At 44.8% G+C, this 14,615-nt stretch overlaps 1 protein-coding gene across 13 annotated transcripts in view; it reads right to left on the bottom strand.

The window, feature by feature from the left end:
* Window positions 1–14,615, bottom strand: part of atp2b2 (ATPase plasma membrane Ca2+ transporting 2) — a 404,278-nt gene that overhangs the window by 67,000 nt on the left and 322,663 nt on the right. For all 13 annotated transcript variants that reach the window (XM_078543393.1, XM_078543387.1, XM_078543389.1 and 10 more), the window contains one exon: window positions 4,717–4,908. In XM_078543393.1, coding sequence (XP_078399519.1) covers window positions 4,717–4,908 — 192 coding nt within the window. The remainder of the gene's footprint in view (window positions 1–4,716; window positions 4,909–14,615) is intronic.

The raw sequence follows: 14,615 nt of genomic DNA, 5'->3' as shown, positions 1-14,615 counted from the left end.
CCAAATCCCAACAAGCATGGGAAGAAAGAAAAAAAGAATGTAAAGCTGTGTTCCCCTTTACTGAAAACAGCTATGAATCAATAATCCCAGACCAATTAAGGCAGATGGAAGGGCCAGACCAGGTGCAAAATTGGGCATTATGGAGAAGAAGATTTTTAAGATATATGATAGCATCAGGCTTTAATATGAAAATAGAGGCTGAACAAGTGAATACACTATTATATTCAGTAGGTCCAATAACTGACAACATAATTGCCAGACAAGGAATAAACTATTCTTTCGGTAACTTTGAAGAGGCCATGAAGTCCTTTGACACCTACTTTAACTTAAGAAGCAAAAATGTTTTAGAGAAACCAAAATTTAACAAGAGAGTCCAAAGGTCAGGGGAGTCTGTTGACCCTTTCATAAATAAGTTATACAGATTGGCTGAAGGCTGTGACTATGGTGATCTTAAGTCAGAACACATAAGAGACCGAATAGTAGTGGGAATGGTCGATGATACTCTTTTGGATGTATTCCAATCTAAAGAAGATCTGACTTTGGAAAAAGCCATCCAAGCTGTCAGACAATCGGAAGCCAACCAACAAAACCAATCCATTATGCATGGCGAAGTTAAACTGCGGTACAGAGCAACCCCAACAGTCCAGCTCATAAAGCAACAAAAGGGCAAGGAGACTCCAGGGCAAGGAAAGCAGTAACCAAGCAAAACACACGATGGAGGCAGACCATGTTAGCGCTGTGACACCAAAAGACCTCACAGGCACGAGTAACATCCAGCAACCACTGTGCAGTGCTTTGACTGCAACCACCTGGAACACTTTGGAAAGATGTGTAAGGCCCAAACTTCGAGACATGCGGAGGATCCCAAACGAATCCATGAGATAGATGAACCACGGCACGAAGAAGTCCAATAATGTTTCTTGGGAGAAATTAAGTATCCCAGATTCACATTTTGGAATGCTAACATATCTGTAAATGGTCACCTCACAAATTTCAAGTTAGACACAGGAGCCAGTGTGATGGTCCTGTCGGATAAGAAACCGTGGCTAGTGAAACAATGTCTGAAGTCACCTACAAGACAGTTATATGGACCAGGAGGCATCAAGCTCCAAGTCAAAAGCATGCTGCAAGCCAACGGTCCAATATAAAAATAACCAAATACAGGAGACGTTATATGTGCTCCACAACCAAGAATTTTCTCTCCTGAGCAGGAAAGCTTGTGTCGACCTCAACCTCATCCAAAAGATCGATGAGATTAACCAGCAAGGATCTGGCTCCAATTTTAAGAAGGATTTTTCAAAAGTTTTCACTGGGTTGGGGTGACTGAAGACTGCACACAGCATCACACTGAGAAATGATACCAAACCTGTGTGCCTGTTTACATCACAGAAAATACTACACCCGCTTATGAAACAAGTACAACAGCAACTTGATGATATGACCAAGATTGGGGTCATCTCCCCCATCACTCAGCTGACAGAATGTGTTCCAGGATGGTCCCAGTTCCGAAATCAAACTGGTACATTTGCATCTGTGTTGACCTGACACAACTCAACCAAGCATTTCTGAGGGAAATCCACCCGACGTTCTCAGTGGACGATAGCTTGACCAAACTCTCCAAGAGCACAGTGTTCTCGAAACCTGATGCCAACAGTAGCTTCTGGCAGGTTCTGTTAGGCATGACTTCTAATTTGCCGACATTTTTTGCCACCTCATTTGGCAAATTCTGCTGCAATCATTTACCCTTTGGCATTACCTCATCATCCGGGATTTTTCAGTGCACAATGTCGGCCACATTACAAGGTCTAAAAGGAGTTATATGGATGATGTCCTTATCCATGGTGTGACTGCTGAGAAACACAACAGTAGACTCACGGCTGTCTTGAAATGCCTGCAGGAAGCTGAATGATAAGTGCGAGTTCTCCAAGACCTCTATTCATTTCTTAGGTTATATTGTGAGCCGCAAAGGCATCATGGCAAACCCACACAAATGAAAGGCAATTAATGAATTTCCAAACCCGTCATCCATTCCAGACCTCCAAAGATTCCTGGGCGTGGTGAACCAACTCAAAATTTCTGCCCAACCCAGCACAGGTCACAGAGCCTCTGTGACACCTTCTCAAACAGGCACTAGCATGGTGCTGGGATGCACACCAAGAGCAAGCATTTGGTCAGATCAAAGACATGCTGCTCTTACCAGATCTACTGGCTGACTACAACCTATCCCTGCCAACTGCAATCGCAGCGGATGCCTTGTCAACAGGACATGGGGCAGTTTCTTTTTATTCGTTCATGGGATGTGAGCATCGGTGACTAGGCCAGTATTTATTACCCATCCCTAATTGCCCTTGAGAAGTGAGTGGCTTGCTAGGCCATTTCAAAGAGCAGTTAAGAGTCAGCCACATTGCTGTGGGTCTGGAGTTACATGTAGGCCAGACCAGGTAAGGGCAGCAGATTTCCTTCCCTAAAGGACATTAGTAAAGCAGATGGGTTGTTACGACACTTGACAATAGTTTCATGGTCATCATTAGACTTTTAATTCCAGACCTTTTTTCATTGAATTCAAATGTCACCATCTGCCGTGGTGGGATTTGAACCCGGTGACTATACCACTATGCCATGCCTCCCCAGTTCTGTTCCAAAAGCAGCTGGATGGGTGATGCCGACCAGTATATTACATGTCTAAAGGGCTGTCAGACGCAGATGCGGTATGCAGTTGCTGAAAAACAGGCCCTCAAAGTAACATGGGCTTGTGAGCAGTTCTCTGGCTATATTGTTGGACTGAGAGTGATCATCGAGACAGATTACAAACTGCTGGACAAGAAAGAACTCGCCAGGATGCCCCCCCCAGAATTCAGAGATTTCACTTGTACATGAGACAGTGTACATCCAGGGGAATCATCAAACAACTGCGGACACAGTGTCCAGAGCTACAGTCAACCATCTTATAATAGTGTCAATTTGGTCAACAAGTTCAAATCCTATAGCCAGTTCGTGACAATACAGCTGCCAGCTAGCTCCAAAAACTTCAACAAATATGTCAAGAGCTGATGCATGATGGAGTGCATCCGTATCCGTCAGTACTGCCCACAAGGTTAGCCATTGGAGCGTCCAGGTGGAAATGTTATGAAAATTTAATTCAAACAGCAGAAACGCTTCGCCTCAATTGATGATCTGCTAGTGTGTGATGAGTGTTTAGTCATTCCCATCTCACTCCAGCCTGAGATTCTACAATGAATCCACCAAGGTCACTTGGGCTTCACAAAGTGCAGAGCACGAGCCCAGCCTGCAGTATGCTGGTCAGGAATGTCAAGAGCAATTGAACAGATGATTTGAAACTGTCAGGTGTGCGTGCTGCACATACCAGTCCAGGGCTTATCCCCACACAGTTCCCTACCAGACCTTGCGAACACTTCGGAATGGATCTATTTATATACAACGGCAAGTCCTTCCTCCTCATTGTTGATTACTTCCCTTGGTGCGTTGAAGTGAAGCATTTACACACAACGCACACAAAGTCGGTCACTAGGTCGTTGAAAGAAATCTTTGCGATCCATGGCATCCCGGACCTGGTGGTGCGCGATAAGAGCCCAAAATTCACTAATGAATACTTCACTCATTTTGCCAAGAATAAGAGATTTCAACACCTCGCCAGCTCCCCAAGGTATCCATAATCTAACAGTGAGTTGGAAAGGGGAGTCTGCACTATTAAAACCTCCTGAAGAAAAATGACAATGGCGTTTTTGACATGCAGACCCACCCCACTGCAATGTGGATTAGTCCCAACAACTTCCCATGCTGCCGTAGAAATGAATCCCAGGGTTGGCAGTTAGGGACTATCAGAAGGTTTAGGACCAAGAACAGTTCTATAGACAGGTACAAACTTCCACTTACAATAGGAGGTATTGTATTAGAAACCTGTCCAGGCTAAACAGAGGTGACAAGGCTTGGATCACTGACTTGACAGAGAAGGCATCAGTGTCCTGAGACGTGAAGATCAAAGATGGTCTTACTTGATACATACCCAAGAAGGCACAATCAGATGGAATAGAAGGAGTCTTCTCCTGATTCCTCATGACAAACCTCCTATCATACATTTGAGCGAACCAGATGTAGAAACCCAAATAATTGAAGCACCAAGTACTACAACTTCAACCCCAGACCAACAAAGTCAGCCCAAAGCAGCAGTTGAGACTACCACTCCTCCAATCTTGAAAAGAACGGGATCTGGAAGAGTCTTAAAGGCTCCAGACTGTCTGAATCTGTAAAGTAAGAGACTTGGGGGGAGGAGGGGTAGCATGTAAATATGTAAATAAATAAATAAATACATTTCGGTAAAGACTTGTGGGAAGGTGTAGCATTAGGGTGTTTGGGACTGTAAGGGTTAATGCGGCACTGGGGAAATAGTGCCCCTCACACTATGACGTAGAGAGTCACAGGGGAGTAGTAAAGTGTAGTGGTGAGTACACTAGCATGAAGATAGCACCTAGTCAGGACTGTATCCTGAATATATATACAGTGATGTGTTATTAATAAACGATTATTGTTCAATCATACAAGCCTCTAGACCCCTTCATGAGACAACATACAACCATGCAACACATAGCCCAAAAGACTTGGCTGAATTCTGTGACACAATAATGCCTGATGTTGTTCTTTTGATAACAGGCCCCAAATGGGCTTTCAGGAAGCAAACAACAGGAAATAAACCCTCACCTGGGTGATACATGCTCCAGTAAACGCAACTATGACAGCAACTACATTCACTGTCAGCTGGAATTGTAGAAACTTGGAGATGCTGTCATAAACATTACGGCCCCACATGACAGCCTTCACGATGCTGCTGAAATTATCATCGGTCAAGATAATGTCGGAGGCTTCTTTTGCTACATCAGTGCCAGCAATACCCTAAAATACAGTAAAAAAAAGTTAACCAACACCGCTGGTGTCAGGAAATCTCTGTATTTAACAGATTCAGGGGAAGGGAAACAAAAACAAAAACAAGTGCAGTAAACGGATTTGATTCTGAAATTAATATTTTTAAAAAACTATTGTGAACAAATGATACTCATTGTTATGATAACCAGAGTTATCATAATTATTAGATATTAATTAAGTTATTATAATAGCCAGACTCTGATTAAAGCAATTAATTAGATGACATTCATTAATAAGGCATTGTCAATATTTGGGAATGAAACACTTTCTCCAACCATTGTTAGTCAGGTCAGGGAGGTCCGATGTTAACATGGTTTTGATGGTCATCTCGTCTGCAAGAACAGTGTGCCTTAATTCAAATCTCAGAAAAATATCTCCTACGGTACTGAAGTGATATTGAACTTCTTGTATCAGCTATTCTTGCACCAGCTCTGGATTGCAGCAAAATCTAGAACCCAGATTGGGCCAGGTTATGTCCATTTTTATGCTATGCACCCACTAGCGATTTGGCTGAAGAATTCCTGGCTTCCCAATTAAAAATTTGTATTCGCAAAACATTGGAAACGCAAGTCGGCTACAATCATTACAAAGAGGTTTTCGAAAGTGCTATTTACAGATGAAGACTGAGTTCGGGGATTTTCAGGTGAACATGTTCTACTGTCTTTACACGAAACAATCCCCATGCTACCAGCCTCAACATAAAGTTAAAACGAGGCATTCAAAAGATCCATCTCCTTAAAATACATTGGCCTGAATCTTCTGAACAGCAGTAATGCTAGGTAAGTGGGTGAGGAGGGTAGGTGGGTGAGTGGGTAGCTGGGTAGGGTTGGGGGTAGTTGGGTCAGGTTGGGGGGGTGCGAGGTGGTGCGTGTATTGGGGGGGTTAGTTGTGTAGTTACCCAGGTGTTAGACCAAGTTTTAATCTTACATTTCCTGGGTCCCACAGGACTGTCCAAAGTCTCCTATTTAGCTCAGAGTCCAGGGGAGTAGGGGAATTGCCCAAGTTTAAACTTCCCAAGCAATTCCCACGTTGGTCCATATGTCAGGACTTCCACAGAGTCGGGACTCGCATCTTCTATCATACGCCCAGTCTCCTGATGATCCAGAGACTGGAAGTTTTGAGCCATTACAGATCAGCATTCTTGTCAGTTGGGTAGTAACCTACAGTATAAATATTTGTCACAACATGTCTGGTATTGTAATGTTGTCAATATAAACTGATGGCGTGCGACCAAACTGCTGTACATTAGAGAGACAATAAATAGTCCCAAATATCTTATGGTCTTCAAACAATATATATTATGATTAATCTTTTGAAGATTTTGATAGTATTTTGGTTACAAAAACAAAATAAAGCAATCCTTTAGATTTGTTCAGGGAAATCCAGGAGTGTAAAATGTAGCATGTGCTCTCTTAACATGTTCTATGTAGGACCAGAAGTGGAGTCAACACCATAGGCATTTATGCCTTATAATGTCCAAATGATGCTTCTTTTAGATGTGTTATGTAGGTTAACCTTTGTCCTTTTGATATCACACTTTGGGCTCGTACCAACCTACATCTTAAATTCCCTCTCATAAAATGGCTATTTCTGAGAATCTTATCTCTTATATAGGTTTGAATGGCTGTCCAACCATTCAGCAAAGAAATATCAAGTCTCCTCAAAATCAATGATCATTTCCTGCTCAAGGTAGAATTTTCTCTCAGAAATAACTACAGGGGAAAGTATCTACTCCATTCAGAAAGGCATTTTGCGCATCCTTATTTATTTATAAAGAACAAAGAACAGAAGAAATTGGAACTGGTGAAGGCCATTTGGCCCCTCAAGCCTGCTCCGCTATTCAATAAGATCTTAGCTGATCTGATTGTGGCTTTAACCCCACTTTCCTATCTGCCCCCCCATTAACCCTTGACTCCCTTGTCAACCAAAAATCTGCCTTGAATCAGCCTTGAATGTATTCAATGACTCAGCTTTCACTGCTTGCTGGCGAGAGAATTCCAAACCCTAATTACCCCTGAGAAAAGAAATTCCTTCTCTTCTCCATCTTAAATGGGAGACCCCTTATTTTAAAACTGTGCCCCCTAATTCTAGACTCCCCCACAAGGGAACCATCCTCTCAGCATCTAATCGGTCTGGGCCCCTCAGAATCTTATATTTCAATAAGATTACAGCTTACAGAACATGAACTCCAGGAACCAGCAGGCGTACACCCATTCCTTCACAGGAAACGTAGTTGGGACTAGATTTGTACAGTCACATTTTTCTAAACTCCACTGAGCGTCAGCTCAACCTGTTCAACCTTTCCTGATGAGACAAACCCCCGAGGAGGCAGCATAGTGAACCTTTTTTTAATTCTTCCATGGAAAGCGGGACAGCATTTGTTGCCCATCCCCAATCTCTTGAACTGAATGGCTTGCTAGGGCAGTTAGGACTCAACCACATTGCTGAGGGTCTGGGGTCATATGTGGGCCAGACCAAGTAAAAATGGTAAATTTCCTTTCCTAAAGGAAATTAATGAACCAGATGGGTTTTTATGACAATCAACAATAGTTGTCAGGTCACTATTACTGAGACTAGCTTGAAGTTCCAGATTCATTAATTGAATTTAAATTCCACCAGCTGCCATGGTGGGATTTGAACCCAGAGCATTAGCCTGGACTGCTGGATTACTAGTTCAGTGACATTACCACAATGCCACCATCTCTGAACTGCTTCCAATGTAAGCATACCCGTCCTTATGTAAGGTGACCAAAACTGAACACAGTACCCTAGGTGTGTCCTCACTAATGCCCTGTAGAGTTGCAGCAAGACTTTTATATTCCATCACTCTTGCAATGATGGCCCACGTACCACTTGGCTTTCTAATTACTTGCTGGACCTGCATGCTAATGTTTTGCAATTCATGTACAAGGACACCCAAGTCCCTATCTACTGCAGCATTCTGAAGTCTCTCTCCATTTAAATAATGTTCTGTTTTTCTTTCCTTCTTGCCAAAATGGACAACCTCAGATTTTCCACATTATACTCCATCTGTCAAATCTTTGCCCACTTCCCAAATTTTCTATATCCCTTTGCAGACTTCTTGTGCCCTCATCTCTGTATGATCAGCAAATTTGGATACAATACAGTTGGTCTCTACATCCAATTATTAATCATGAATATAGATCATAAATAGTCAAGGCCCTGGCACTGATCCTTGTGGCACTCCAGAGAGACAGAGAGAGAGAGAGAAGGGAATGAGAGAGATGCTGCTGTGTGTGCAAAGCAGAGATGCTACAGCTGTAAGAGCAGGATGCTTGTAGGAGTTTGGTTTTTATTCAGAAAGAAGACGATGGAACAAATGGGACGTTTGGAGACTTAAAAACTAAGGAGTCACGAAAGTGAACTTTGCAGCTTGGGAGTCGATTCAATTATGCTCAAAGGGTTGAGTGAGGAGAATTTTGTTTTAAAGGTCACTGGAATATTCACCTTGGTGTGGCAGGGATGGGGGCCTGCTGAAATTCCAGGAAGGTTTTGGATATTTCCGTTGAGAGCGTGGTGTAATGTATAAATGTGGTATGGAGTTTTCGGTTGTGTTAATAAGTTACTAAGGGATATCTTTTCTGTAGCTTAGTGTATTAGTTGCCTACTAAGTAATGTTTAGTTGTGTTGCTTTTAGTTTCTTTGTTATAGTAACAGTCTTAAAACATGACATCTTGTGTGACCCTTTGAGCTAGTCACTGGAAATTCAAATCTATTTTTAAAAGTCATTAGTCTCTACGGGGATCACAACTAGGTTCAAAAGGGATATTCTTCCAAGGTTGAAGTTAAGGCACATTGATGAGGTACAATAAAGGAAATTTTACCTCCATTTGCCCCATACATTACTTGAATGAGTAGAAAATGGAAAATGTTCTGCATTGGTATCTCTTGATGGGCTGAATACAAAAAAATAAGGATCGAGCATATTGTATTGAACAGCTCCATTACATTTAAACACCAATCACTAGAGGGTGCTCAAAACTTATCAAGTGATGATGTTTGGCAGAAGGCGGCTTTAAGGTTGCTCTAATTTCAATTACACAGTGATATTCCACAAAAATTAACAGAAAACAGCTATCCCACTGGGGAGGGTGTAAAGGTGAATAATTAGACTAAAAGTTCAGAATGGACAAATTGGTTACTAACAGCAACAATAGTACTTAACGAAGCCTGCTGCAACTTTTTCAACAGTAATATGTTGAAATTCTTTAAACAGTATGCCTTTCTTCTATAAAAACAAAAAACTACTGCGGATGCTGGAAATCCAAAACAAAAACAGAATTACCTGGAAAAACTCAGCAGGTCTGGCAGCATCGGTGGAGAAGAAAAGAGTTGACGTTTTGAGTCCACACGACCCTTCAAAGGTCGTGTGGACTCGAAACGTCGACTCTTTTCTTCTCCACCGATGCTGCCAGACCTGCTGAGTTTTTCCAGGTAATTCTGTTTTTGTTGTGCCTTTCTTCTAGGACCGTCAATGCAATTGCAGGATTGTTGAAATTCCCCTGAACAATATATTATTGAAAAGATGATGACGGACATCTGCTTTGAATCCTGCTGACTGCTCAGTTTGTTTCAACATTGTTGTTGATAACAATAGTTTTGAAGAAATTATGAGCAAAGCAAAGATTTGGCTGCTGGTATTAATTAGTTATTAAAGTGGTACCAAAATATTAATATCTTAAGCCTTGATTAATGAAGTAGTTTTGAAAACAATAGTTTTCTCCAGGTCATTTCTTAAATATCACATGTGCTAAGGCTGTGCCCATGCCACGAGACCACTGCTGATGCATCAATGTCTGCAATTTTCTTGACTACTCTCGAATAAAAGGTGGTAACCAATGCTGGAGTGTGGCTTTACAGGAGCAATTAGAGCTCCAGTATCTCACCCAAATGACCATTTTACATGCATGAGCTTAGACAATGGGAGGACTTGGCTAGCCCCTGAAAATGGGCGTAGGGATTATGATGCGCAATCAACCTGTACTCATTGACTGAAATGCCTATGTTGCACCTCTTAAAGGGGATTAAAAGCAGAAAGTGCTGCAAATACTCAGCAGGTCTGGCAACATCTGTGGAAAGAGAAACAGAGTTAACTTCTCAGGTCTGTGACCTTGCATCATGTTCTGATGCGCCATCACTTAATTTCACACACACAGTTACCAGTTCAGAGACTGATCATGCCCGTATGTTAGAGGATAGATGAGAGGCGCTGGGTGAGACACTGAGCACGAATATGCTGCAGCCAGGGAAGGAGGCAAGGAAAGCACAGATGCCAGCCTGTCAGAGAATAAAGTGGCACACAGGTTCTGCTGCAGGGGACTCCAATGAAAACCTCAACTGGGCAGCCTACAGAAGAACTCTGATGGGGGCAGACAATGAAATTGCTGGTGTGTTGCGAAGCCTGCCAGTAAGCCTGTGATTGATGTGAAAGAGCATGGAGCTTTCTAGCAGTAACTTGGCATGGGGTTTTACACTGAGCCCATCCTTTCCAGCATGTAGGTGGTGACCAGTCCCATTTGCACACTTGTGGACCCAACCATGATCCAGCATCTGATGCGCAATGTTGCAACCTCCATTGTAGCACAAACAGCAGACACACAATGTCTGAACGCTGCAGTAGAAGCTCACACTAAGGTCATGCAAGGTCAGCCTGCTGCCATGGAAGCTCAGGCTACTGTCATCGTGGCTGTGGATTATAGCATTCAAGGGGCTTTGCAGGGACTCACAGCAGTGCTACAATCTGTCCTGCAATAGATTAGTAAGAGTGTTGAGACCCTGCTCATGTTCACGGCAGTGACTCTGTAGAGCACAATGCTGCTGGCCTCGCTCAGGATGACAGCACACAACCTCCCAGCTGTATCACTCTGCCAGTGCCCTTGCCTGTCAGCCAGCTCACACTGCTGCTGCCAATGCTGAGATAGTACAGCCCACAGTCAGGTCTTCCAAGCTCAGAGCTGTTTGAGTTCATTCCGCAAGGTCATCTGCAGTGTCCTCCAGTGAAAGTCAGCAACCTGCCATTCAGCAGCCCCTTGGATAAAACTGCACAGGAGCCCTCGGACAGGCAAAGGCACATGGAAAACTGGCTTGAAGGGAATGCACAAGGGCAATCAGTTTACCTTTGTATGCAATATTACATGATATCATTTATAAATTTGGATTGGCATGTTTATTTTGGGGTAGATTTTATTTTTGCATCATAGCCAAGCAGGTGCTGTGACGGTCAGTGACAGGGCGAAGCAAGGCGGGGTGGGGTGCAAAAGCAGGGGGGTGGGGGGGGGGTGGTGAAGGCAAGGGGTGGGGGGGGTAAAGACAAGGGGTGTGGGGAGCAAAGGGGTGGTGAAGGCAAAGAAGGGGAACTAAGGCAAGGGGGGGGGCGAAGGCAAGGTGGGGGGGCGAAGGCAAGGGGAGGGCGAAGGCAAGGGGGGAAACGAAGGCAAAGGGGGGGTGAAGGTAAATTGGGGGTGAAGGCAAGGGGTGAGGGGGCCAAGGCAAAGGGTGGGTGGGGATGAGGAGCCAAGGCAATGGGGGGGGGGCAAGGCAAGGGGTGGGGGGGGGAGGGGGCCAAGGCAAGGGGTGGGGGGATGCGAAGGCAAGGGGTGGGGTAGGCAAAACAAGGGGTGGGTGGGGCGGGTGAAACAAGGGATGGGGGGGTGTGTGAAGACAAGGGGAACATGTCACCCCTCCCCCTCCAGAACTCGGATCCTCCCCACCCATTTGGACCTCGGACCCCACCCCACACCCGAACACTTCCCCCGGACCTCAGACCACCCCTGGACCATCCCACTCCCCAACCACGGAGCTCCAACCCAGCCCCCCACCGGATCTCCAACCCCCCCCCACCGACCCAACCTGGTCCGCAGACCTCCAACTACCACCCCGCCTGCTCACCCGGTCCCCCACTGCCCCATCCCACCAGACCTCCAACCCCCACTCCCGGATCTCTGTCTCCACCCAACACCCCCCCGGACCATGGTCCCCCCCCAAACCCCTGGAACTCCAATGCACTCCTCCCACCTCCGGAACCTAAACCTTGGACTCACCACCACCCCCCCGGACCTCCAACCCGCCTCCACAGCCCAACCCCCCACACATCCGACCAAACCCCCACCCCTCCCGGACCTCTGATACTCCCCAGATCTCCAATACCCTCTTCCCACCCAGACTCACCCCTAGCACCCCCCACCTGGATCTCCAGCACCCGCTGGACCTCCAACCATCTCCCTCCCAACCAACCCCCCGCCCCCCCGCCGGACCATCAACCCCCCCACCACCCCCAGACCTCAGACTTCCCCCATCCTCACCCAGACCTCCAACCTCCTCTCCCCTGGACTTCAGACTCCCCCTCCCCCCCGCCACAGAGCTCGGACTCCCTCCCACACCCACCGGACCTTGGACCCCCCGCACCACCCCGACCTCCTTTATGGCAGCATATGCCGTAAAAAAAGGGGCAGGGCTCCCTGAATCCACCGGAGCTACACTTCGCTGAGGCTTCTAAGGAGTCTTTCGATGCAGGCCCCAAGCAGCTCCGGCAAACAGAAGGGTTGGTGTAATTTTCAAGATCAGGGAAGTGTGCATTTATTTCTTCTAATTCCTGCGGGCCAGCATTTTCCAACAGTAGTTGGAAGTTACGGCCCACTGTTTCAGCATGCCAAGTCCTGCTCTCTTAGATTTTGTGCAGCAGGATGGCTTTCATATACATGCATGCAGCCTATGGGTGCATGGGTTGCACACTAGATTCTTGGGCCATGTCATTAATAGGTAGCCCTTGTCATCCAGTAGCTATCCTTTGCTTTGCCATAGTGACCAGAATGCTTCTGGCACAGTGAACTACCACAGAATGAAGGTATCATTACTGCTGTCAGGCGATGGTGTATCGACCTGCATGATTCACTGCCAAAGGAGATTAAGGAGGTGGAATCCCTTCAGTTGTGGTATACAGCAGAGTTGGCATCAACGTCCGCAGAGTGATGCGGTCAGTGGCATTGTGCAGCATGGGAAAGTCTGCAATCATCCCAAAGCCTCATGCTCACAACACCTACTGGTCTCAAGCAAGCATGAATGAAATATGCTTAGCTCTCTTTGAATACAGAGCCTCGTTGACCTCCCATATGCAACAGTGGATGGAAAACTATGAAATATTGAATACATCTCCAGCTGCAGCCTAGACCCATCCAGGTAAAGAAAAGTTCATTGCCGTGATCACCTTCAAAGTCATTGGCAATGCAGTCCTTGCCCTGCTTCAAATGCTGCAGCAGGTGGCAGATTTCTGAGAGGGCGATTCACAGCATAAGTGTGTGTGTGCGTAGCATATGCCATTTTGGTTCAAAGACAGTAGGGGGTGGGGGAGCCAGTGAGCTAGGGGGAGGATCATTACGGCTAAAGCTCCATCCTATCAACATTTATCATCCAAACAAATGTATTTCCAGCAGAACTCGTTGGCTAATATTCCCCCTCCCTGACAAACCACACTTGTGTAGCATTGATGCCATTCTGGCTGAGATTAGCTAACTGAGCACAGATAGTTCTCAAATTTTGCTGGTTTGCGTTTGCCCAAGGAGCAATGTTTCAATCCTAAATAATTTCTCATATGCAATCCATTTATAAATCTGTGCACATAAGTACAGATATCAAATAGGAATGTAAGCATATCAAATCAGGAACCACGGTTTCCTTTTCACATTCCTTCCACCCATTTCCTTCAGTCTGAAAATGTCTCTAATAACTTCACTCTACCCATTGAATGTGGGTTCCTCTGAACTCTAGCAGCTTACAACAACTGGCCTTCTATATACCATGGACCAAGGAAAAGTGAAATTGAGTGAAATTTGTGTGCATATAGTGTTTGGAGCTTTATCATTGACAATTAGGTTTGTGGACTTGATCTTCTTATCTATCAATCTATTATTTAAATATTCAGCTTTAATGCATTTTGGTCTATAACAGGGTTGGTAGGATGCTGGACCGTTAACACTGCAGAAATCATACTATCAGATTTACTGATTCTATAAAATAGTTTATTAATTCTCAATGGCATAGTAAGTGGGAGTAACGAGTCTATCACAATGATTTATTTCCATTGATTTTAATGATGTTGTATCTGAAGTTTTATTTTCTTTGAAATCCAACTTTCCCTTTTTCTTGAAGAGGATGACCCTTTGCTGAGATGGGAGACCCATGGGTACCAAGTAACCTCACAGGGGTCACTAAGAGTGATTAATTATCCCCTGCATGATTATCACCTACTAAACCAGGGTGCACTCGGGCCAATTGATACAATTCTGCCAGCACCCCAGCTCAGATTGCCCCAACTCAGCACGGACTAGAGACCAAACCTGCGACTTCTTCAGTATGGATCGGCTGAATAAACTCACTGAACTGGGAGAAGTTGACTGAGGGGTCTGCATTTTTTCGGCTCATGCAATGGGAAAAACTGCTAACTTTCAAGGGTAAAGGAAGGATCAACACGATATCTATGAACAAAAAATAATTCTGTTAACATATCCATTTTCACTTTACAATTACCACCTTTCAAAAAGCAATAAGCTTTCAAAGCATTTTGGGGATTTTTAAAAGCCAGGTCGGATATGTGAAATATTTTTAAACTGGTTTGCCCAAGGTATTCCAGTATGCCTGTAATCCAGGTGGTCTCACCTCCT

Source organism: Cetorhinus maximus, chromosome 6 (assembly GCF_964194155.1).
Source record: "Cetorhinus maximus chromosome 6, sCetMax3.hap1.1, whole genome shotgun sequence".
Lineage (NCBI taxonomy): Eukaryota > Metazoa > Chordata > Chondrichthyes > Lamniformes > Cetorhinidae > Cetorhinus > Cetorhinus maximus.
The sequence above is the reverse complement of the archived record's forward strand: the minus strand, read 5'-3'. Positions and strand labels throughout refer to the sequence as shown.